General features: G+C 41.2%; 4 protein-coding genes across 6 annotated transcripts; 1 reads left to right on the plus strand and 3 right to left on the minus strand.

The window, feature by feature from the left end:
* Window positions 1-1,931: 1,931 nt before the first annotated feature.
* On the minus strand, window positions 1,932-2,702 carry LOC311489894 (transcription cofactor HES-6-like; the record flags this gene model as incomplete). The annotated part of the gene is made up of 2 exons (XM_084547204.1): window positions 1,932-2,347; window positions 2,633-2,702. The coding sequence occupies 2 exons, from the start codon at window positions 2,700-2,702 to the stop codon at window positions 1,932-1,934; spliced, it is 486 nt and encodes a 161-aa protein (XP_084403330.1).
* Window positions 2,703-2,731: 29 nt separating this feature from the next.
* On the plus strand, window positions 2,732-9,367 carry itm2cb (integral membrane protein 2Cb). Of its 2 annotated transcripts, none has more exons than XM_084547076.1 (9): window positions 2,732-2,826; window positions 2,920-2,946; window positions 3,033-3,143; window positions 4,498-4,776; window positions 6,362-6,499; window positions 6,603-6,794; window positions 6,896-7,006; window positions 7,183-7,333; window positions 7,975-9,367. In XM_084547076.1, the coding sequence occupies exons 1-9, from the start codon at window positions 2,788-2,790 to the stop codon at window positions 8,064-8,066; spliced, it is 1,140 nt and encodes a 379-aa protein (XP_084403202.1). In that variant the 5' UTR covers window positions 2,732-2,787; the 3' UTR covers window positions 8,067-9,367. The 2 variants fall into 2 exon arrangements, with proteins under 2 accessions (XP_084403202.1, XP_084403203.1); XM_084547077.1 differs by having other exon boundaries at window positions 2,738-2,760; window positions 7,975-9,359.
* Window positions 9,368-9,433: 66 nt separating this feature from the next.
* On the minus strand, window positions 9,434-14,364 carry LOC311489803 (G-protein coupled receptor 55-like). Of its 2 annotated transcripts, XM_084547080.1 has the most exons (3): window positions 14,327-14,364; window positions 12,699-13,431; window positions 9,434-11,682 (listed from the first exon to the last, which is right to left on the minus strand). In XM_084547080.1, the coding sequence occupies exons 1-3, from the start codon at window positions 14,329-14,331 to the stop codon at window positions 11,482-11,484; spliced, it is 939 nt and encodes a 312-aa protein (XP_084403206.1). In that variant the 5' UTR covers window positions 14,332-14,364; the 3' UTR covers window positions 9,434-11,481. The 2 variants fall into 2 exon arrangements, with proteins under 2 accessions (XP_084403206.1, XP_084403205.1); XM_084547079.1 differs by lacking the exon at window positions 14,327-14,364 and having other exon boundaries at window positions 12,699-13,637.
* Window positions 14,365-17,007: 2,643 nt separating this feature from the next.
* On the minus strand, window positions 17,008-24,896 carry snorc (secondary ossification center associated regulator of chondrocyte maturation). The gene is made up of 3 exons (XM_084547084.1): window positions 23,518-24,896; window positions 17,489-17,635; window positions 17,008-17,382 (listed from the first exon to the last, which is right to left on the minus strand). The coding sequence occupies exons 1-3, from the start codon at window positions 23,591-23,593 to the stop codon at window positions 17,273-17,275; spliced, it is 333 nt and encodes a 110-aa protein (XP_084403210.1). The 5' UTR covers window positions 23,594-24,896; the 3' UTR covers window positions 17,008-17,272.
* Window positions 24,897-25,726: the final 830 nt, after the last annotated feature.

The following is a 25,726-nucleotide window of genomic DNA, read 5'->3' on the forward strand; positions in this document are numbered from 1 at the left end:
TACAGGATGAGCAAAAAAAACAACAACTTTTTTTTTTTTTTTGTTTGCACATGAGCACAATATCTGTATAAAATAAATCAGGGTACAGTAAGAGTCACTGCTGGTGACTTGATGACTTGATGCAAATATCTGTCCGTCCGAGCCCTGGAGTCTTCTCTGCAGACAGACAGCAGATCCTGCTGATCAAAGCGACACTCTTTCCTCCGAAGATTAACACCTTCATACTTGTTTTTTTTTTTTTTTTTTTTTACAAGCTGATGTGCGAAATCTTAACAACTGCTCTCCCGCGGCGCCCATTTACACCTCTGGAGATCCGGTGTGGTCACAGAGAGTCGCATGTGAGAGGACTGAATCAAGTTCAGCGTCTTGGATTCGTTTACTTACTCTTTCAGTCTTTGTAAAGTAATACTACAACGTAAAATATGGCTTTAATGACACCTTTCTTTCAAAAGTTTATATTAATCCTCCTATCTTATATCAAATATTATTGTGCTATATATAAAGTATTATCATGATTCAAGTCTTCAAATACTATTAACAGCAGGCCAGAGAGATTTAGTTTCAGTGTAAACTTTCCTTTTAAATGAGAAGTATTAAGTAGCATGTATTTAATAGTCAGTTTTGTCTTGATTGTACAAAGTAAATGTGAGAACACAGACTAGTCAAATACAAGCCCCTAGCTTATTAATTACTTTCTAATATTACACATGTTAAATAAGAAGAAGAATCTCTTCTTTAATCAAGTGTATTAATCTTTTTCTTGTCATTTCACCAGAGGTCTAGCTTTAAGTAGGGGGTAGGAGGGGGGTGTTAAGACTGTGGACAGTGTGAGAACTGACACTTTAGACATCACAGGAACACCGGAGGAGACATTTGACTAGAGATGGATTAAGACTGGCTTCAGGATTGCCGCCTTTTCTCATTCATGACGGCGCAGAGGCAGAACTGTGTCTGTGGCTCCCACCAGGACCACAGAGGTCGCGTCTGAAGACGCAGACGAAAGCTCTGGCTGAGCCCACATCTGCTACTTTAAAGGTGAATATTGCACGGGGTAAATCATGAACGAGTGCATACAGCCAAGAACACACTGTAGATAACTGATGCTTTTATTCAAATCTAAACTGCGGTGGCTTCATTTGAGAAAAGCCCCGAGTCATGACCGAGAAAAAGTGTCCCCCGTGTTATTTAAAAACCTCAACAAAAAAGAAATCTGAAGTACCGTTATAAAACTAATTTGTGGAGTTCTCAAGCAGGTCTATATAAGGAGTGAGCGGATTACTCATTTCACACCTCACAAATGCCTACGATGTGTTAGGATCTTGGAGAGGGAGCGTGTACACAAATGGTCCACAATTGCAGAGTAATAAGTAATATCTTGGAAACAGCCGTAGGTGGGTGGTTAGTGGGATCCTTGTGTGTGAAATGTGGCCTTTTTAAAGAGTCTGCTGCACAAATGGAACTGTAAAACAGGTGATTTGTTAAAAAGATATTTATTGAAAAGTTGAAACGAATCCGATGAGGTAGCCTACTAATGGTCACTTGACATGTATAAATACAAAGACGTCCTAAATAGGAAATAATTTACACACAGCTTACATTGCATCTCTAGTGGGGCAGCTATTTTCTACGCAGCCCAGTTATATTCAACACGTACATATTTACATATGCATTTACCCCCTTCACTGAAGGCCAACGCACTAACGACTGTAGACCGTGCAGGTCACTGACCTCTGCAGAAAAGATTTAATTACATATTTTATTTATTATTAAATAGTTCCAGGATATGTTTAAAAAGAGCTTCTCAGACGCCTTTCAACAAGTTTAAAGTTGTCATCTCAGCAGTGTCTTGTCATGTACTGAGGTCTATCCCACACACATCCTAACACAAACCATCTACTAGTTTAAAAACAGGCTGCTCCTTTTGAAAGGATCTACCACGGCCTCCACACTAACTTGGAGTAATTTAAACAGGGCAGCACATCTTGGCTGTCTCCCTCCTCCGAAGAGGAAACCTGGCTCTGCTCTGAGTCTGTGTCGTCCAGGTCAGAGCACAGGTCGTCCGTGGAGGACGTGGTGGGCGCCGGGGACACCAGGGCCGTGTACATGCTCTCAGGCAGGGGCCAAGTGCTGTTACATCCGGGGTAGTCTGCCGCCGTGTCCGGCAGCATCACCCGAAGCCGGTCCTCGTCGTTGAGGGGCATGCTCTCCAGGAGGTGGTTCAACAGCTCCGCGGCTACCGTTGGGTCTATCCCCGGACAGCTGGACACAAAAGTGTGCACGTCGTGCATACACTGGATGTAGCCGGCGGCGAAACGCTCGCAGGCTTCACGGTTCACAGCGTCCACCTCTGAGGAAAGACATAGCACGGCCGTTAGTCAGAACTTCCGTACAAACGTCTGGCCCTCTGTTGTGATTGGCTGAGGCGCGGTCGAAGGACACCTGTGGTCGCATTACAGTTGATTAGAATATTAATATCAATCCGCAGTAAACACCTATAAACCAATCAGTAGTTCAAAAGAACTATATTGCTCTGCGGAAGAATGATTTAGGAGTTGCTAATCAGGGAAACTTAACTCTTGTTTTACTTATAGTCAAGTAAATACGTAGTAAATAGTTTACAGGTAGTATTTACCTTGAGCACGGTTTTGCAGGACGCTTTCCACTCGCTTCACTGTCATCTCCAGCACTTCAGCATTCTCCATCTTTGATTGTAACTGCAGCGGGTGACAAGAAAAAAAAAAAAAACGAAAAAAAAAAAACGTAAGCAACACAAGCTAAGCTAAACACATGCTAGCTAAAGTAAGATGTTCAAGAACAGTGTGGCGTGTAAGTTTAGTATCTTACTTCTGCGTCTGCGATGAGAACCCTGAGTTCTTGTAAACTTTCATTGATGCGAGCCCTTCTCTTCTTCTCCACCAGAGGTTTCCTCATCTGCCAGCCAAACAAGTAAGGACAATGGAGTCACTATAAGTTGAAACACTACTTGATTTAACGGCGTTAGGTGCTCACCCGGGCTCTTACCTTTCTGTCAGACGCGACCCCACTGCCGTCATCCCCTCTGTCCAGACCGTTGGTGTTGTTGCTGCGGATGGGGGCCATGTTGGTGCGGTGTAACCCAGGCGGCGGTGCCCGTTGGACTGGAGGTTGGTGTGTAATCCAGAGAGCCGTTAGAGCCCGTCGGTGGGACAGATGGCCGGGGCTGTTAATGCTCCTCCGAGGGGGCATGTACTGGGCTTTTAAATCGGCTCATTTACATGTCAATAGGTGAGCTGGCTTGCAGACATCGAGGGCGCGCAATGCTCGTACCCCCCCCCTCCCTTCCCTTCCCTTCCCTAAAAACATCAGTGTCAGCTTCTGTCCCAACTTGTGGACTTGAGCCAAAATCGAGCCCGGATAATATGAACAATTTATACATTAATATTAATCAGTATAACAACAGTGGACACAATAATAATAATAGAAAAATAAATCCTGCAAGAAAAAGAACACCTCAGCACTGCCTTTAAGATAATGCTCACCACTACAGACCAATTCTCACATTAGATCATTAGTTATTTGGGGCCTATTTGTTGCTTGATTGTGAACCATCAGCCCTATAGGCCACTGATCCACTCTTGTAAGAAAAACTAATGTGAATTAGACGATATGGGCCATTCACTCCCACGAGTAATGATTGTAAAGACCCTACAGCCTCCAGTTATTTGGATTTTATTCTGTTGTAGGGTCAAAAAAGTGCTTATTTTATTATACATTGTCAACTCAGATGACCTCTTTTGTTCAGATAGATAACACTCGGTAGGCTGTAGTGAGTCATATATGGACACTGTTATGATTCTTCACATATGGAGACACACAGAGCTGTTCGTACAGTACATCTGTGAAAAGCCCCATGTGTCGATTTGCATATATCTATTCAGTATTACACTGGTGATAGACTTCAGTTGAGATTCAACATTTTATACTCCACATTACGCCCGTTTTGTGAAAGATATTTATGTCTGCAGATTATATCTATAGCCCTAAAAACTAACACTTTATAATCACATATATTTCTATAAACATAAGACTTGTTAAAGCTCTATTCAGATAAATTATATGGTGTAAACTATATATAATACTATAAACTATATTATAATACTAAGTATTATTATTATTTTATTTTTATCATTATTATGTGACCTATTGATAACTTTATTGCAGTATAGTAGCTGGCTAAACATCACTACATTTCCGGATGATAGTGTTGGGAATACGGTGGAGAAGAGGAGATTCAGCTTTAAATAAAATACGGAAAGCACTACCATATCGGGTACTTCTCTTCAAAATAAGAGCTCTTTGTACTCTAATATCCACAACAGGGGCATAATATTATATACTTTGGGGCTAAATAGCGTTACATATTTAAATATATTTGTCTTTAAACCAATAGCCCCACAAACCGTGGATTTTATTTTAGATTTAAGCGTTATGTCCCGTTATGGACTTTTATTTTGACAGCGGCGAGGCGGCTTTTCCCTCGGTCCCACACAGTGCTCGTTCGTCAGAGAAGACGCTCTTCTGAGGTCACCGAGCACCGGGGGCGAGACTGATCTGCCGCTATATAATCTTCCCGGTTCGGTGGATGAGACCAGCGCACTGAATCAGACACAGGAGAGACACAGCAAATACACACTCATCCTAAAAACAAACATGGTGAAGATCACTTTCCAGCAAGTGTCGGCGCAGAAGCCCGAAAAAGACAACGATGCGGACAAGATCATTATACCTCAGGCTCACGTGAGTTTCCACACTTTGTCCTTCTTTTGTTTCATGCTGTGGCATTTGTCTTGTTGTCTCGGTGTAGCATGACCAGGCTATACTGCAGCACTGAGCTATAGATAAGTAGTTATGATAAGAGTTTAGTCGTGATTTACTTGTGCATGCATCTTCGTATTACTTTATTTAATATTTACTGTCAGACCATCCGTGTTTTTTAATGTAAATATCTTTATATGTAAACAAAAGCTAGCACATGGTATATGCAGTACTACACTGGACTTGTGTTTATTATTACTACTGAGTGAAATCATGTAGTTTATAGCCTTGCTTTTGCATTTACTATATAATAGTAGTTACTATAGAATATATTTCTTAGCAGCTACAAATAATGTGCAGTAATTATCTGATAACAAGACAATAGACCCAGCAGCACAGCAGTCTGGAGGATGTTGACATTACGTCACCTTGGTTAGCTGCCCCTAGGGCTAGGGCACATACTGCAGGGAGCTTACTGTCCATCTTGACACCGTCACTGTAAATACACCACACATCTTCACGATTTAGGTGTGCAGATGGCCGCACTTTTTTAGATTTCTGTCGTAGAAGACAGAACACCTGTCAGATGTGGTTACTGCACCAGTCAGTAGAGACACGGGATGTTATACTATGCAAATCTGCAGAGACTGTGTAGAAACCGCTGATTTTGTCTAAAGGCAGCTTAGCCATTTTATAATCTCTCAAAATTAGCTTGCAATAAGATAGATAGATAGATAGATAGATAATGTATGTGTTGAGGAAGTCAGGCTTGTCACTTTAAGTTATCTTAGCCTATTTTGTGGACTACGTCCCAGGAGTTTAACAAAATTAGATATCTGGCACACACTGGATGGTGTGTCTGAGCCCCATCCTGTTTTACCCAACACACTGCACACAGTGAACAAGCTAAATGACGCATTCATCATCATCCCCCCCCCCCTTTTATTTTACGTCAACACGTAAGTAAAGCACATGATGTCAAAGGCTGTGTGGATTTTGATTGGCTGCCATGGGAGGCTAGGCGTCAGAGCCAGCGCGTGTAGATCTATTAATATGTCCGCCTCTGCCGAGGGACTCCTGCTCCACGCAATTGTTTCTTGTTTAGGCGCCCACCATGGGGAGCTAAGACTGAATATCTGCAAATATGGAGCGTGGAGGTAGGCCCCTAATAATAGACCCAGACGGCCACGTGCCAGCGTCTTCGTCAGAGCCTGGCACAATCTGTTCTCCCTGCTTCCGCTCTCCATGGCAACAGTAGTAGGGAGAGGCAGCAGATTGACTGAGAGACTGTGGGTGGGCATCTGGCATGCCTCATTCCCCGTCCATCCTACGTCTACCAGATCTCCTCGCCTGACTAACGACTTGGCGACAGCCTCCTGCCAGAATTGATTCTTTTACAATTTGTGCTTTGCATAGGAAAGCGTGACGGTGTCAGAGGACATTACGTCCACCGATGCTCCATCATGGAACTTAATGTTCACTTCCAGTCAACATTTAAGACCTATTTGCTACATTAAAAGGTTTTAACTGAAGTGCTTTTCTAACCAGTCGGCTTTTCTCTTAACAGGATCAGCTGGTTCATCCTGTCAGGCCCAAGAAGCCTTTTCCAGCGGGCCTGTGCTGCCTCACCTTTGGCCTGGTGGTTTTCATGTCAGGACTGGTGCTGGCCTCCATCTACGTCTATCGCTACTACTTTATACCTCAGGTTAGTCGACTCATTTCTTTTTCTGTACTTTCAACCCAGTGGTTAAAAAAAGACGCCTAAAGAAAGTGTCACATGCTAACTCGGCTCTGTTGCGTCACATTAGCAGATACCAGAAGACAGCTTGTTCCATTGCCGGGTCATCTATGAGGACTCGGTGTATGCTCCTCTGAGGGGGCGGCAAGAACTCGAGGAGAATGTTGGCATCTATCTTGATGACAACTATGAACAGATCAGCGTACCTGTGCCTCATTTTGGAGGCAGCGACCCTGCTGATATCATCCATGACTTTCAGAGGGTAGGTTAAGGCATTTTTATGCGCTCATTATTTCCCCTCATTGTATTTTACTTGTTAGAGTATTTAATTAGGGCTTAACATATTATTTTATTTTCCTCCAGGGCCTCACAGCGTATCATGACATTTCCTTGGACAAATGCTACATCACCGAGCTCAACACAACCTTGGTGATGCCTCCACGGAATCTGTGGGAGCTGCTTGTCAATGTCAAGGTGAGGCTCTTGATGCAATTGCCGTTAACGTCACTGGTGAAACTGTTGTGAACGCATTGTGAGAGATAAATGGCTGTCTGAGAGAGTGAAGGACAGCGTGTTCCCATCTTCCCATTGGCAGTGTTCCTCCCACAGACAGATCAGCCGAGTGATTAATTTGTGTCTCTTTGCCACAGAGGGGGACGTACCTTCCTCAGACTTACATCATCCAGGAGGAGATGGTGGTGACAGGGAGGGTGAGGAACATGAGACAGCTGGGCCCCTTCATCCACAGGCTCTGTTACGGCAAAGAAACCTACCGCCTCAGACGCCGCAACCAGCGCCAACGTGAGTGAACACACCCGCTTCCCTTTACAGCCAATTCAGACATGTGACGATGCCAAATGAAAAGTGATAATGTGCTGGGTCACTTCCGCTATTTATCACCCTCTTTCACACCAACTCTTCGGAGATGTTGAGTCATGTGACGTGTGCTGGGTCCGTGTGATCTCTCTGTTTCTGAGGAGGGAGCGGTTCCTCCACTGAATCACAGGGAATCCAGTTTATTAGATTTGGTGTGTAGGAGCAAAGTGAGAATGACCCTATAGAAAGTGTTAAGAACCAAATAGGGGCTTCCTTGTCTGTAGTGTAAAATGCTCCCATAACAGAATTTTATGTCAGTGTGTGTGTGTGTGGGCAGTCTGGGAACTTCCTGCTATGTGAGTCACTGGTAGTGCAGTGGACACATCCACACACTGTGGAGGAGGTAGTGATGCGCATCAGAGATACCGGTGTCGTTGCTGCCGCTGATTGGTTTGAGAGCTTTAGAAATGATACAACAAACTTCCCCTGAGTACATATAAGGACGTGATTTGCGGGGATCACCACTGCTGATTCAAAATGGCAGCAGCAGCAGTAGATACGACTCAACCTCCAGTTTCAGTATTGAACAGATTTTTCTAAATGTGTGCCCGTTTCTTCTCTTCCAGGTATCGAGAGGCGTGAGACAAAGAAGTGTCACAGCATCCGTCACTTTGAGAACACTTTTGTGGTCGAGACCGTCATCTGCGACAGGTTCTAAATCTGAGGCGGAAATCACAGCCATCCAACACTGAAGCCAATTTCAAACCATACCTCTTGAATTCCTTAGGCGTTAAACTGCACTTTAAGAGCAAGTACTTGTCCAACAGATTTAGTTTCAGTTTGAATGTTTGTTTTTGTCTGAACTTGCAAACGCTCTTTGATCGTTCTCGTCTTTTTTTATTCAGATTGTCTGTATATTTAGATGTTATAGATGTGTTAGGATATATCTGTAGCTTGTCACGTCGTGCAGAAAATTTGTGTCAGTTTTCAAGTCACATTTACATGATGACTTGATTTAGAATTGTAATTTATTTATTTTTTAGTAAGTCAGTGCACTGTGGTTGATTTTGAGGATACTTGGAAGCTGCTTGTGCCGTGCACACATGTTTGTCTCTCGTTTTTTAATTTTAGTCAGTTTGAATGTCACCAAATGGCAAAACATACCTCATGTAGTTAAGACGTTTCTTTGCTGGTTTGTATCATTAATGAATGGTGTAAATATCTTTGATTGTTCCTAAGCAATATATCCTGTAAATTCTTCTTAATTTCATATTGTTACATGCATAGATTTTTATCTAAAATCGACTTGTTTTGTGACCAATCATTTCTTTACGGCTTATTTCCTTTGGTATCACACTTTACTACTCCTTGGATTTAAATGGCTTTAGACTGTAATTAGTAGCAGTGCTTTAGAGGGACAGAAGGAACCAAAGTCTGCAGTCGGTGATGCTATTATGAAGAGTTATGGGCTTATAAAATATTCAGAAAGAATGCCAGATCACTCACTGTAGATGATATCAAAGACTCCAACTCATTTTGTCCCGCCCGCTCTTCCTCCGCTTCATTCAGATTTGCCCGTTGTCTTTAGCTCTTGCCAGCACCCAGTCCTTCCTATCTTGGCATTATGATCTCTACAATGATGATTCATCCCAACTTAAGAAAAAAAAAAAAAAAAAAAAGAGAGAGAGAAGTTTGGGGCGTCTTTCTAATGGAGCAAAACGGTGTCTGTCGAGTGAGATCCGCGACATGTGCTCATATTTCATTGTCTTGGATACTTCGCTGTACAGTCGATTTTTCTCGCTGCTTTAAGAATAAAGGATCAAACTTTTCTTGTCTTTTGACTGTTCTTCAGTATCAGACAAGCATTCACAATCAGTCTGCAGATGACGGGTTAAGATACATTTTCTTATCAGTTCTTTTTTACCAGGCTTCCTGTAAACTTCCTCACAGACATGCATAACGCAACTGGGACAAACAACTTTAATCTGCATCATTGTCTGTGGATGACTTGGTTTAACAGAAAAAATAAAACTGCAGGATCATGATAAGTTGCACATGTCACAAGATGTGGTTAGATTTATTTCAGTGTAAACCCGAGGAGGGATATTTGTCGTTAGGACTTATGTCACACTGGTTTAGATAAGTTGACCAAGCATTATGTGTAATTCTGTAATTTTCTATAGAAGTCGAACCGATAAAATTTGAGCATCAACCATGCCAAATAAATCAACAATATCCTGCTGCTTCCCCCGATAAATACGCATTTAAATCATCTTGTTTTTGCCTTCATCTAACTTACAGAGAGAACAGGAAAAAGGGCAGAACCTGCGAACGGTGTGAGTCAGATCAAGACGCTCTGTGGCTTCGTAAGTTTAATTTAAAACATGGAATATTTTACAAAAACGGAAATAAGGCAAAAAAAAACAAACAAAACAGAAATGAGCACACCGAAAACTAAAACCAAAAGAGGACACTTAATGCAAAAGGATAGTTTCGAGACACAAGTAATGCAAAAAAAAAAGTCAGATGGTAGTTTCACATCTTGATCCTGGATTTAGAAAAGAGCTTTTCAGTGAACTGATAATACAATAAAAACAGCACAAAATGTGGAGTATATCCCACAATGGAGCGTCAGTCTTAGAGACCCCTTCCCCTCTTATCACAGATAACCATTCAACATGAGTAATATAGGGCCGTCGGCAGCCGTCGGTGTACTTCACACACAACTTTCCATTTTGGGTTTAGGTTTGATTGCATTCACATCAGTCAAATGTCTCCTGTAAATATACAGATATCAAATCCGTCCCATGGTACTCGAGCCCCCGGCCGACCTCCATTAACAGCTTAATTCTATTTGAAAAACTTTATTGCACATTTAAGGCTACATACTTAAAGTAAAAACAAATATTCACATATGTCAGGGCCAACAACAATGTCACTTATATACGTTGACAGAGAAACAAATGAAAACATGTGATCAGTCCAATGGTTCTGTAGGACCGTTAGCAGACATCATAAGAAAAACATTAGAAAAATCTATACAGTATAATCCTCCTTTATATTATGCTGGAGTGAAAAATAAGAAAAACTAAACAAGAAAACCATTTACTTATAAAAATAATAACTCATAGGACGGATTAAATTCCCCAAACTAAATAACCATGTCAGAATACCCAGAATTAACGGGTTGGCTCATTTATAACACAGTATTTACAGCTGCTTATTAATCGGTGGTAGAGTCACTTCTGTAACGAGAGAGTCACAATGGACGGATGAAAGATACGTCAACAACTGAGATAATAATGAATAAATAAAAAAAGTTGAAAGTATCATTTAAGGTTTCTAAACATCTGTTGTCACGGTGCTAATTGTAAATGAATAATTAATAATTCTTTGACAGCATCCGTGTCCTTAAAGAGCGCAACTGGTCGCCGTCGGTGTGATTTACAGGTCGTGATTTATTCGTGTACCAGATAAAGAAATATAGAAATGTATTTTTGAATCAATATGAAAGTTGATCATCATATATTTGCTCAAATTTGTTGGCTTTTTATGTAACTATGTATTTCATATGTTAGAGATATAATCTGACTCAATTATAGACTTGTATAATGAGTTTGCATGAAATGTCTCCCCGATTGTAATCAAGCGATCTTGTTTTCCACGGGCTAATTTAATTCTCGACCTTTTGATAATCTAAATGACTCGGCCTCTGAAAGGAATCGCACCGCCTGTCAGTTTCTCGCTCAGTGTGAATACGCAGGCCTGAACTACCTTGTGAGCGCTTGGAGCCGTCTCCCTTAAGTCGCTTCATAAACATGTCACATTGTGGCTTGTCGGTGGAATTTTCTTGCAAGCCTACAGTTGGGTGGTAGCTCTCTGAGGTTAAGCTGGTGCCTACAGGCTTCCTGCTGCTGGACCAGATCATGAAGCCTTTCTCTCTGCTTAGTGGTTAATTGAGTTTGCACTCTGGCCTGGTTCATTTCCACCCATTTGTCTTAGTGGAGTTTCTCATCGCCTACTCTGGCTCTACGGTTTGAGTGCCCTGCTAAAATAAGAAGCCACATTTTGTTTTCACCACCACCGGGGGCTCTGGGGACAAATTATATTATAGTACTGTCTTCATACTTCGATCACACCTCTGAAGTGCTGAAGGTGGGTCTCCTCATCAGTGACATCCTGATGGTGTTTTTGGTGTTCCTCACCTCTTTGGTGATGAAGTAGTAGCACAGAGCGTCCAGGCAGCAGGTGATGTTGGACAGGCACATAGTGACCTGTAAGAACAGGCTGATGTGGGCCTTGGCGCTGCAGTCCTCAATCACACGCTGGTGCACCTTGGTGTAGGAGGCAAAAAGAAACATTAGTGCACCATCCCGCCAACATGTATTAGAACCTCAGCTTTTACAAAATCTGACATTGCTACCAGAGATAACTTTGCAGTGTGCATCTGCGGTGTGTGTTGTGTGTCGGTTTAGACCCGGCAAGTCTGTTTGTCGTCTAAAAACTAGGCCTCTAAAAGCGTATCCAGTTGTGTCAGCGCTATCAGTAGCACAGCTTTCAACAGTCTGAACACGTCATAAACTGGCATGAGGTGCAGCGCAGACATTAATAGATGATATCGGTGGTTATTTTGTTTTTTTTTCCTGTATGCAGCAGCTCTGGTATGTCACATCTGCATTTAAGTATTTAGCCTACACTTTCAACTGAAACTGACCGAATATTAAAATTAAGTCATAAAAATTGAGGTCGTATATATATTTTATTTTTTTAATTAATTAATGAGACCCATTAAGAGAAATGTCTTGTAAAATATTTCAGACATAAGTCATTGGTTTTTCATTCTTCCAACTAAAACGAGCTAAATTCTTACAATCCACAAAAATATCAGTATTTCAAAAATCCTGGTAATGGTCTGATCCATTATGCTAGGTTTAATTATTTATTTCTTTGTTTTCTTTATTTATCTTTATTTTTTTAAATACAAGCGAGGAGTTCCCAAAAGAAGTCACGGCTCATTGTTTTATTAAAGTTGTTTGTTTTTTTAAAGTGGTTCCTTGAGTTCTTGGGAAACCAGTTCTCTACATTATAGACTTTAACTGAACTAAAGTTATTTTCTTTTATTTGTACGGTACAGATTATATTTTTCAGATGCTGCCTGATTCCTTTCAGACTGCATTACTTATTAAAGTATTTGATCTTGGAATGAAACCCAGTGGGCGATGAGTAAATTGATGATATGACCTAAAGCCTCTGCCACCTAACGAACCTTCAGAAGAGATGAATTTGCCACACGTGCTTGCTGTTTACTGTTTCATTCTTTACATGTAAAGGTTTACTACATTCATCTCACCAGGAACTGCAGCAGGATGGCCAAGTGGCTTGGGGTGAAAGGCACCAGGAAGGCACTCAGACTGCTGTAGATGATCTTCACGCAGGCCTGACTCTGTGGGCTGTTCCTTCCAGACTTCTGCAGCGCGTAGATAGTATGAACGGAAAAGTAAACCACCACCACTGCAGGTATCACAAAGCCAAACATCTGCAGACTCATGATCACGCGAGGGCTCCAGCTTTCTGCTGAAAACTGGTGGAAGCAGTGGAACTTTTCCTTTGCGTCCAGCCTGACGCTGTAGATGGTGAAAGAAACTGCTGTGAGCATCACCAACCAGACCACGGCGCAGATCACCAGCGCTACTTTGGGTGAACGCAGCTGCTTGGCTTTGAACGGGTGACATATAGCCACCCACCTATCCCCAGCAATACACATGATGGTGTAGACGCCGCCATAGATAGCCACAAAATACAGGCCTTCCAAGGCCGAACACAGACGGCGCAGGTCGACCGGCCATGTGTGATTAGTGGCGTGCATTTTGAAGGGGAGAGGGAAGAGGAGGAGCATGTCCATCAGAGCCAAGCTGGTCATGTAGATAGTTGACTCAGTCCACTTTCGCAGAAAGACGCAGAACACTATCAGCGCCGCAACATTGAGAAACAGACCAAAGCAGAATATAGGAATGTAGATGATCAGCTCCACGTATTTCATGGTGTCGTCCACCTCGGCAAATGAACAGTTTGTCATGTTGGCACTGCGGAGAAAAAATAAATGATTTGATTGCAACAGCTCTGCCAAGATTTCAAAGTAAGGTTGCGAAAGCCTCTTTCCTGTCATTACTGTTCGTTCCCACACTATAATATATGTATGAAACACGACTGACACAAGCCACCTGAAACCTCTCAGTCGTGTGGGAGATGTGATCTTGTTTTCTTACTTTTGGGCACAGGCCGTAAAATACCATGAGAACATTTTGAAAATTATGCATGCATTGGCTGAAACCACAAACTATAAATTAGAAGTAGTAGTAAGGCTGAACGTTGGCAAGACTTCAGAGGAAATACTTTAATCTCGTCTCTTGCTCTAACAGATTTGCCCGAATGCGAAGAATGAGGCCTTTTGTTAAAATACTCTGCAGCCGTCAAATGCCAACTTATGAAAGAGAAACGAAGTTTGAGAGCGATTGCTATTTTTGAGGAGTGCAAAGAGTGCTAGAGTGAAGAACCGAAAATATATCTGTGATGTCTGTGGTTGTGCATTGAGAAGATTATCTACAAAAGCTACATCAAGTTAAAAGTGAGATAACCTGCTGCGTAATCACCGGGCACAAAAGTGGCTTATGCAGGTGATCAAGATCAGGACAGTTTCCAAGCAATCTTAATAGTATCCCCCATAATATAAAAAGAAGTAATTTCCAAAGCTGACTAATGTACTTATTCTGCAATTTAAATGGGAAATCTGTCTGGTAATTTATTAATTTTAACAACGAAAAAACAAAACTCCAAACAACCTACATTTAACGACAACACTTCATAAAATATCGAACGCTTCATAAAATGTCCAACGCTTTATATAATATCTTACCTGGCTCTGTTTTAGTTTCAGGTATCTTGTACAGCGTAAAGTGTGAAACATTGCTGTGCTCTTACCTCATGCCAGCCTCGAAGTCAAATTATCAGTGTATCCGTCTGACTGTCAGAGCTGTGCCAGACGCACTTCTGCTTTTGTACCTTTTGGTGTTTCATCACCACTTCCTGAGTCATGCCACACACCAATGCATGTGTATTCAGTTGTACGTCGTAGTTGCTCTGAAATCAAAGCAACATTGAACTTGTCCACCGGGTCTCGGCCTCGAATGCTATACTGCATGAGATGCATGAGCGCGAGCGTCTCGTACTGAGGCTAAATGTGTTTTTGAGTTGTGCTTCTTTTTTTTCTTTTTGTTTGTTAAGCGTTGAGAGAAATTTCAGTGAAAATAACGTGTTATTAATGCTGAAACGTGATAAAATTATGTTTTTGTAATTGTAAACTGAGTATTGTTGAATGTTTAACTGCTGCTTGGACCAAACAAGGTATAATCAAAGTTAGCTGCAGCTGTATTCATCTTTATACAAGATAAATAAGAGAATAACTGCTTCTTTGAGTTTAGTCGGGCACCATATTGTTTAGCATGCTGACATATGCAGATTAGCTATGCTCAGGCTGAGGGTGCTGTCAGTAGTTGCTGGGTGGCACTAGATGAAAACGTACTGAATTGATTGTCAAAGTGGTTCATCCTGAGGAGAACATGAATGTGTTTGTAGGAAATTCTACCAATAGCGGTTTAGATACAAAAAAAGAGAAGAAATGTCAGCCTGAAGGTGGCACTCGACAGAACATCAGAGGACGTTCAGATTCACCGTGATTTCTCTTTTGAATCCAGCAGGCGCCTCTTAATCCGCCAAAGCAGTTGTGTTGTGAAATAACTGGACCAGAGCGGTGAACCAACCCACTGACCAACAGACCAATATTGTCTTCTCGAGCGCCGCGAGGCAGGCGTTAGCTGGAAGCTAGTGATATAAGTCAAATAACAAAATGAAATCCAGTTGAGGAAGCTGTCTCTAGTGTTGTCTCACACCACGGGTCTGTCATGAGTGTTTATGATTGTGGTTTCTGTTTCCTTAGACTGGAATTTCCATCACTATAAAAACAAAAAACCATAAAGGCATAAAGCTCTCACCGCAGAATGTGAATGTTGACCAAAACTGTGGTAGGGCCTGCTTATTTTTTAATCACAAATAATAATAATAATAATAATAATATAAATCTCATGATATTGAAACAAATAGCAGAGCATGTGATTTTTATCTTTGTATTGACTCTGCGTTTGAGGCCATCAGTCAGTTTGTTTACAGCATAGAGCCTCTTGTCAAGCATGATGGATCTGGTTCTGTGATTTCTGTACTTGCACTGTTTCTCGTAGGAGTATTAGTTTGAGTCTTTTTTTAATCAAATAGAAAGACAGAACCAGCAGTTCAAAGTATGACTTTCTTTCAAGACTGTGAGAAGTTGCAGAAGCAGATTTAGACTGTGATTATGGCAGAGGGTTTCCTGGTTTCAACTGCTGAGATGACTTCACTGAATTGAGCGTGAGTGTGAGAATGTGAACGCCGCGCTTGACATGAAAAATTTTAACTCGCTTCTCACCAGTCAGCAGAGAAACGAATGGAAACAAACTGGAAATAATGACAAAAGATTCAAGGGAGTGAAAAAATGTCACTTTCACGTTTGGTAAAAGCCTGGCTTTTGCTGCAGATACAAAATAAAGCTGCTCGGCACACTGCCACCTGCAGCTGGGAATGAAGTGAGGCTGGCTGTCTATATGGTATGTAGAGATGCATCCTTTTACAAGCATTATTTAATTGTATTTAGTACATTTTAGACATTTTGTTTTTATTCAATACGATAAATCGATTACAGTTATTTTGTACAAATGTGATATGATTTGATGCACCGTCAAACTAGAGAGAATTCAATTTTTATTTTGTGCATACTTTGTGAAATCCTGCCTAGCATCACAGACCGTATCCCATGTAGCACCTCTAAGCTAACTAGCACAAACAATAAAGAGATGGTTATAATAATATTAATAATAATAATAATAATAATAATAATGCAATTACAGATATCATGAGCTTGATCATGTGCTCAAAAACACAACACAGTCCCAGAAATTTGGCATCTGATTTATTGATTTATTTGCTCAAATTGACAGTACCCATGGCAACTTCCAGCTGTAGGGCTGCGGACAGAGAATGACAAAATAATCCTGCTAAGATGATTTTTCCCTTGCAAAAAAAATAAAACATACAAACGCTGATTCGAGTGCAAACACACATTCATCCCAAGGTCTGCCTTCATATTTGCTCTGCAGTTAGAAACAGCTACTGTTGACATTCTTTGAGGAAGCCTCTATAAAAATGTCCTCTTCTTATTTTGACTCTACAAATGTTTGTAAATGGTGCAATACAAACTTGTACGGGGATGACACTGAGGGCTGTGTCAGAAACGATTCTGGCGCAATTTTAAATCATTGTGAAAGACAGACAAGTGTGTGTTTCTCGCTGAATGGAAAACGCGAGACACAGACAAACGAAAGCACACACACACTTCCTGTAAAAATAAAAGCAAAAGCATGTGGGATGGAAGTTGGAGAGACGCAAACAGCCCACCAACATTTTTTATAGCTCGCATGATCTTTTAAAAAAAAAAAAAAAAAAAAAAAGTAAAAAAAGGTTAGCAAAGCTCAAATGACACGCAGCGATCGCACTGGAAGAGCCAGCCAGTTTCTAACATTAATTCTTCTTTGACAAGTGGAAATGTTGAGCAACTATTCGAGTGTTCACACGAGTAAATCTGTAAAGAGTCAGTTAAGGGACCTGCCGCAGTTTTCAGCATCTACAGCAAAGCATGAGGCACGACTCATCTTTCAGAGACGAGGAGGGGAGTTTGGATTTGACGGAGATGAAAAGCTAAACACACACACACACACACACTCACACAAGTCATACAAACACATGTGCACATTCATACACACACAGTGAGGTGAATTCACTCTAGGAGGCGGTAAACTTCCTCAGTGTGATGACGATGAGGGCCAGGAGGACAGACGCTCCCAGGAAGACGGCTATAACTATGGCTGTGATGGCCCCCGGCCCCAGAACACCTGAGCACAAACGCAAACACAACCATTTAAGTATAGTTTTAATAAACTGAAGCTAAAAGTCGGTGGTTTTATGTGCTAGATGGGTTTAGGTGTGTGAAAGTTTTACCTTCCTCCTCGTCCAAGGGCTGGGAGTGTGTGGCGTCCTCGTAGTCGTCGGTGAAGGATTGATCCGTCACGGCTGGGAAAGGCTCTTTGGTGGTGACGTCGCTGGGAGGCTCTCCAGACATGGTGTCCTGGTTGTCCCTTGTTGTCTCTGCAGAACAAAAAGAAAATGTTTTTGGCTAATCTAGAAAGCAGGCATACGATCTGTGTAGTGATACCAACTGCCTGCGGTTCAGAATCAGCTTTCTTGTTTTTTCAAGGCGGTCATTTCACTGACGAGGCGCGCGGCTTTGCTAATGGGCCTGTTTGTCTTTTCTCTGGACACCGAGGCCTTGGGGATGCGGAGCTGCATGCAAGGGCCCTTCTGTAACGACTCCAACAGCCTCCCTCTTGTGTCCCGGCGCTAACAGCTCTCAGGTTTAAGCATAAGGACGTCTTTGTAGAAGATGGACATTTTGTCCGTTTGAGCTACAGGTAGCCTCTCGACTCTTTTCTCTTTTCCACAAGTGTTTCCGGACGAACTTCAGTCGAGACAAACAAGCGCGTAGGAGCAACCGTGCACTGAGCTCTCAGCTGCTTCATCATCTGTTCTCTTTCCAGCTCAAACTGTCCTTGTGCGACATTCCTCTCCTCAGAGCATGAAGTTACCTTGAGACTTTTCACACCTCTGCAGCAGCCAGAGAAACTAGGTGTCTCTCTCTGGGCTACATTTTTTGTGTTTCCTAACTCAACTCCAGTCGACCCAGCCTCTGGAAAATGCTCAGCTTTGGAGTCTTAACCGCCGTTAACGGTTGTGTGATTGCGGTCGCTGCCGCCTCTCTGGTGACTAAACAGCTGTACAGCTTTTCATGAGAAATCAAGAGGAAAATTGATCGTCATCTCTCCTGAAAAAACAAACTCTTCATGCACAAGCCCACCCATTCAGACGCTCACTGTTTCACTTATCCTATCCTCAGCTCGTCGCATACCAACAAAACCCTAATGCAAACATATTTACACACACGCTCATTTAACGCTACATATTTACTTTGTAGCCTCTCAGTTAAGTTCTTCACCCTGTTTTCCACCTTTTCTCTGTTATTATTGAAGACGGCCGTCTCCAGCAGAGGAGAAAACACGACTGAAGTACTGATACTAGTCAGTGCGTTATCTTATGAACTTCTTCAACTTTTAAATGGCAGCGTGTTGGATGTGGTGTCTCCTAAACTCTGATATGCACTTCTGATGTATTTTGATACTGTTGTGTTGACTCAGAGTCGTGTGCAGCTTCCTGTCTTGTACCTGGCTGAAGGTTCGGAGGCCCGGGCCCGCGGCCAGCTCAGCCATCAATGAGGCCTTCAGCGAAGGGCACAAAAGGCAGCTTGTGCGGTCACGCAGGGCGACAGGCTGCAACCAGTAACAACCGGCCAGGCCCAAACCAGGCACCGGCTGGGCACTGGATGTCAAACAAACTTGTTTATTAAATAGTCCCCATGTGTAAAAGGTTGTGCCTTCTGGACAGCCTGATTTTATAAGAGGGCAAAAAATAATAACATGATGTTTTCCATTGGTGTTTGTTTCCATGAGGAGGGGTTTATTTAAGCTGGTCATTTCTGTGCCATTGAATTAATTCGACTGAAACGTTAATTTTGTCCACTATGTCAGTGTCTCAATGTCTTTTGATCACAGAATTTAGGTTGTTGTGGTTTTATTTTTTTATGCAAGTAAAATGTTGGAGTTTCCACTTTTGAAACATTCGTCCATTACTTTTAGCTACAAATGTAAAGATTTCTGATTAATTTAATTATTTATCCACGACTTTTTTAATCTATATATTTAAATTATTTAATTGCTTCATTGTTCAAGCTAAATGTTTATTCATATATTTTTTCCATTGTTTATACAAGTAATCCAAATGTGAATTATTTCAACAGCTGTTTATCCATTACATTTAGCTAACTACTTTAGCTAACCATCATTTTAGCTTTTTTCAACAGTTTGTTGGATTAAGCTAATTATTTCAACTGGCTATGATTTTAATGAGAACTCATCCAATCAATCCAAAGCTACTGTAGCTAAAAATGTAAAACTGAAATAGTTTTTACCTTTTTAGCTACAGTAGCTTTTAGCTAACTCTCAGCTGCTTATTTGGTACTTTTAGCTAAGCAGTTCAGTGAGACAGCTGCGATGTTAGCAAACCATTTCCAGCGCTTAACCCATTATAATTTTTTGTTTTGCTATTTGTAGTTAGACTTTCAGGCAACTAACTAAACAGTTTACACAAATTATCTATGATTTCCATTCCCTGTTTTTAACTCCTTAACTCCTGTTTTTAACCTGTTTCGCAATCATTTTTTTGCTAGCTGTTTCAACCAGTTAGCTCTGATTTTAGCAAACTATTTAAACAGTTTATCCATTACGAATTTTAAGTAAGTTTCCATTGCTGCTGTGTTATTTTAACTTAAATATTTTATCTAACTGTTTATCCTTTTTCCCGCCAACCAGTTAGCTCTGCTTTAAGCTAACATCACTGTTTACTGTTTAGTTTAATTAACTACTTCAACTGGTAATACGACTTTAGCTAACAATATACTACTTTAAATCGATTTATCCATTATTATTCATTATTTTTTGTGTTGCCATTTCAAACAAGCTGTGTTTAGTGTAGCTATCTTAGCTGTTTATCCATAGCCTCTGGTTGATTGTCGTGTATCACTTCTAGCTAACTATTTTAACCTGTTAACTCTTAAACTATTTCAACTGATAATTTAATTATTTTTAGCCATGTCCACTATTTTATTTGATGCTAAATATTTTAACTGTTAATTTGTGTAGCTAGCTGTTTTTAACTAGTCATCCATGATTTTAGCAGAGGTGGGTAGAGTAGCCAAAAATTGTACTCAAGTAAGAGTACTGTTACTTTAGAATAATATGACTCAAGTAAAAGTAAAAAGTATTGTCACCCTGTGTTACTTGAGTAAGAGTAAAAAGTAATGGGTGAAAAAACTACTCAAGTACAGAGTAACTGTCGAGTAACCTCTTTTATTTATCAGGTCAAATAATGTCAAATAATGCACATGATGCATGCACAAAAATATATTATGGCAATGATAATTTTCAGAGCCGGATAATTCCCTTAGACAACTGAAACAGTTTATAATAAACAATAATAAATAAATAATATAATAACTTAAATCTTTACACAGTAACATAAATTTTAAAATAAAATACATTATACATTGCATGCCGTCGCCATCGTTTTGTTTCTGTGCTCTTTTCCGCCTGTTTGCCGCGGGGAGTGTGTGTGCGGTCATGTGATGGCTCGGCTCTGCCTGATTGGTGAAACGGAGTTAGACGTCGCTAGTGGCTACATTTGATTGGTGAGATGCAGTCATGTGATAGTCACAGAGCCTCTGGGAAGTCCCGACCTTAAATCATTGCTCTCCCCATATAAACAAAACAGACCATGCGGCAGACGGATCGATAAAAAAAAAAAAAAAAAAAAAAAGTAGCGAGCAGAATCAGCCCAATGTAACGGAGTAAAAGTACCGCTCCTTCTTCACAAATGTACTCAAGTAAAAGTAAAAAGTATGCTGCTTTGAAACTACTCATAGAAGTAAATTTTTTCCAAAAAGCTACTCAAGTAAATGTAACGGAGTAAATGTAGCGCGTTACTACCCACCTCTGGATTTTAGCTTTCAACTGTTTCATACCTTTAGCTTAATATTTAAACTAATCAAACATTTAGCTAACAACATTAGCTGTTTTTCTATTACTATAACTATTTCAGGTGACATTATTTATCCATGACGTTGTTTAAAAATATATTCAATACATTGTCACCATTTAGTATTTTCAACTTTTCATTTGTCAAATAGTGTCCATGTATCCCCAGTTGCTACTCACAATATTAATGTGTTTAAACTGTGTCCAGTAAGGTCAGGACGGCTTGCTGGTTATTGTAGATTCACGTCACTTTAATCCTGTTTTCCCCTCAACACAGACATGTGAATATATGCGTGTTTTGTTGTTTCTGTTTGAGTTGACGTCATTTAATAGATCGTGGCTACTCTCACAACATCAGCAGCACGTCTGGTTGGAAATCACAGCGGGCTGAGCTTTTTAAAGGCTCACTGCAACTCCGTCAATCAAGAACCCTCTTTCTCTCTTACACCACGCTGGTCCAGACTTATTAAAGCTTGGCAGACTGTAAGGGAGGCTGATTTCAGACACTAAAAAAAACACAGAAGGCCATTTGTTGGTACCGCAAGCCTCCTCTGTGAGGATTTCACACCAGGCAGACAGATGACAAAGCACGCAGACAGCTGTGTGTGAAAAGCAACCTGGCAGAGCACTGAAACTGGTGCAGCCCGAGAGCGACATTGGTGGTGCTGTGTTTGCCCTTTGTTCACCCTCTTTATCTACCACATTTTCCATTGTTAGATATCTTTTGGACGCTAGCACCCATCTCCATTTACAAAACTAGTGACTATTGCAGGACAGATCATGAGCCACTTCAAGGAGCGATCAAAGAAACCATGTGAGTGATTATCACACTTCGTTGCTTAAACTTCCTTGTCGACACATCTCAGTTTGTTTCCCATGCTGAGTCAAGCGATGAGGTTGCATATCACGCTCATGCAGTCAATGTTGTGGTCAAGACTTGTGGCACTGAAAACAGTGTAGTGTATGTGAAAGACATGTCACAAATGCCTGTCGCTGGAGACACTCAACATACAGCTAAGCACAACACACGTCCTCATTAGCAAATCTCTTCACTGTTTGAACTCCTTATGATTGTAAATTTTCTGCTTGATTACAGATATGAAGTCAGACACCTTAGTGAACTGTTTTTCTATTACAGTTTATGGTTTGTGCAAAACCTTTTCCTTTCTATCCAGGACAGGGGGAGAACATAGTCGTCCTTGTTATACCTTTGTCGTCCCACTGCCCTCCTGACCTTTACCCTGACCTCTGGACCTTTCTTGTCCAGATATTTTCTAAAGTGGATGTGAAAGATACTGCTGAGAGGATCAGAGAAACACTGACGGAGGTAAGTGAAAGCGAAAGAAAAGTGGTGTGATGATCATATGGCAAATCTTAAACTGTACGCACCAAAACACTGATAGTTTCTACCACCAGGCCGTCAGACTCCTCAACTCACAATACACCTTATCTGCCGGTACACTACAATGTGCAAAATGACCGCCACTTCCACTTGTTACCTGTGTCAATATGCAGTAAATTCTGTAATTTTCATGCTTTAAATTTTAGTAATTATACTGTTGTTGATTTTTACTGTTTCGTGCTACTTATGATCACCGTTAACCCTGTGTCTATCCTGCACATGACAAACCTGAATCTTTATTTAAACATTTCATGAGGAAAAACTGGACATCACATCTTACTGCTTCTTGGCCCACATGCACGTGAACTCCAAAGTACTGCGACACTGACTCACTTCAGCTCAGCTCCAAGCCTGAGGGCAGCGGGTTTTCTGAGTTTCATACGAACATCGGGCATCATGAAAGCAACTGAGTCATCCTGTTTGTCAAAGAGCAGCTTTCACAGAGTCCAGAGCTTTAACAACTGCATCATTTACACCAGGCCGACACACACACACATACAGACCTGAGCGTGTATGTGTGTACGTATATGTGGAAAAGAAGGCCAAGATGACAGGAATACACACCTTTGATTTGACACATACAGAGGACAGATAGAAAGTAAACTATAATATGTTAAACTTCTAAAATGTTTCACAAATTTAGGAACAAAGCAGCAGAATAAATAAAAAATTTATCTACAAGATACTTTTATTCTGAAGCACTCACTGCATTAATAAAGTTTTTTTTGTCACCTGATTTTTCAAAAAGCAATTTTCCCCAAGTCATACTTCACATTTTGAGGGTGACTCAGATGTTTTCGTTGAATCACAGAGCAGGCTTTTATGCTTTGTCTCCTTGGAACATTTCCACCTTAATTGGTTAGGTAGACCTTAGGTAGGTCACACGATGTAAAATAAATATCAATCACACTCGGCTGAATGTTTACCTGTGTGTACAGAGGCAACCAAGAGGCTGAAGAGCACCAGCAGGACGACTCTGCAGATACCGTTGCTGCGAACCATGGCGGCTGCGAAAGGATGAGCGTCTCCGAAACTCCTCGAGCAGCGACTTTGAACGAATGACTGACCCTGGGAGGAGAGCTAGGGAAGAGTGCACGGGTGCAAAGGAGGGAGAAAGGTAGGCAGCCGAGGGGTGAGAGGAGGGGTGGGACTAGGTGTGCACGGGACTGTCTGGACAGTGCAGACTTTGTCAGCACATCATCAGCGGGCCCACCCACTCCAAGACTCCTAGAGGCACATAGTTGGGTGTGAGGAGTAAACATTCGGTGGCTGCTGATCACAAAAGGTCTCTGCTGCACATTTTACTCTTTTACTCTCAAAAGAAACACTGCAAACAAGAAACATGGCAGTGATGGAAGAAGTACTGAGAAGTTAAGCTCAGAAGTATTAGCAGCTAACTGCAAAATGGTTAGAAAACCTTCACACAGTCAGTGTGTTACATCATTGAATTGCAGTAAATGTGTGTAAGAGTTGAAGGTGAGATGACTTTCAGTCTATAGTTAGGTTTACAATAATGCAGCTTCTCTGATTCACTTTACTCGTCATCACGTGTTCCTAAGAGGATTTCTTGTATGATGCATACGTAATGTCTCTGTGCCGCCAAAATAATCTACACAGGTGCTGTTGTAATAGTTGCTGGGAACCTCTGACTCAATATTCATTTTGATCAACTTCTTGTTTTACGTGTCAAACTCTTCCACACACGTGGTCATGTTTCTGTGACTGTCGTCGGTGTGTAGCAGGCATTGAAACACGGTGATGTCCCCTCTTAATCACACATGTAAATAGTGAATTGTTTCTGTAAAGGAAGGAAACAGCTGTCCGTGGCCTGTTAATTGGTATTTTGATTTGCACGTGGGGACTCTCGTTCAGTTCGACTCTGGATCAGAACATTAAAAAGTACGTAACTTCTAAATCACAGGACCTGACGCATTAACTCTGACGACGCAATAACTCTGCTGACACACAAGCCATGTGTGTGTTATTTATAGAAGGTCCACGAATAGAAATATTAATTCCATTAGTTTTGCACGTATTTATCACAGATTGCTTGGCTTGACTGGCTCATGTGGCTCTATTGGATTAAAGCAAAGCTTTCAGGTAAACAACACAATCTGCCGTCTAGCTTTTTTTTTTTTTTTCTTTGCCCTACATGACGGTCTCGTTCCACACTTCCAGAAAAGGACCAGTCCCAGAAACAGCAGTTTGGTTATTGGTGGTTCAGGTGATGTTTTGTATGTCAATTCTTTGTCTGCAAATTTACAATGTAAATACATGTCAAATAATTAGTAGTAGAAGTCGAGTATTAAAGTAATGCAGGGGTGTTACCGTGGTGGAGCAATTAGCACTGTAACCTCAGCAAGGTGGTTTCAGGTTCAAACCCGTGCCACCCTGTCCAGGGTGTAGCCCAAGGTCAGCTGGGTTAGGCTACAACGCCCCTGCAACACTCTACAGGATGCGCGGGTAATAGATAATAAATAGATAAATAAATGTTCTTGGTTGAATTATAACTAGTACTTAAATTCAGTACCTGAGTAAATGTTCTTACTTTTATGGGACAGAGAACAGTTTAAATGTTGTTGATCCCAGAGTCATGGGGCACATGTAGCTAAACAGGACCGGTGTGTCACTAAATGACACTTTAAGAGTGATCATTACTTCCTGGAGTCTTTACACACCCAGCAACAAAAGCTTTTCAGGAAGGTCAAATGTAGATTTAACCGTTTTTTATAACCGTGACACATGTCAACAATCAACAGTGCGTGTCAAGAAATGTTTTTGTTTTTCACGAAAATGAATTGGTGGGTTTCATTTCCTCTGTCTTCATCTGAATACAATGAAACCTGACCTTATTTATGCACCACAACCAAGTGGTGGGAAGGGCACATTTTACTTCCTGAAATTTCGTCAGCTGATTTTGACAGGACCTTGTGGTCCAACGGTAACGCCAATTTCTTCTGGGGAGAAGGTAAGAAAAACACGTTGCCACAGAAGAAAGTAAAAATGTCAGTAGACTGTATGCAGCAGATTAACGGGAAAAAAACATGGTGTGATGCAATTTGGTAAACAAACTCACAACTAGAGCGATTTAAGGGGGCTCTTAATAAATCCTGGTTTCCAGCTACATTCATGTCC

This window comes from Chelon labrosus (assembly GCF_963514085.1).
Source record: "Chelon labrosus genome assembly, chromosome: 6".
Taxonomy (NCBI): domain Eukaryota; kingdom Metazoa; phylum Chordata; class Actinopteri; order Mugiliformes; family Mugilidae; genus Chelon; species Chelon labrosus.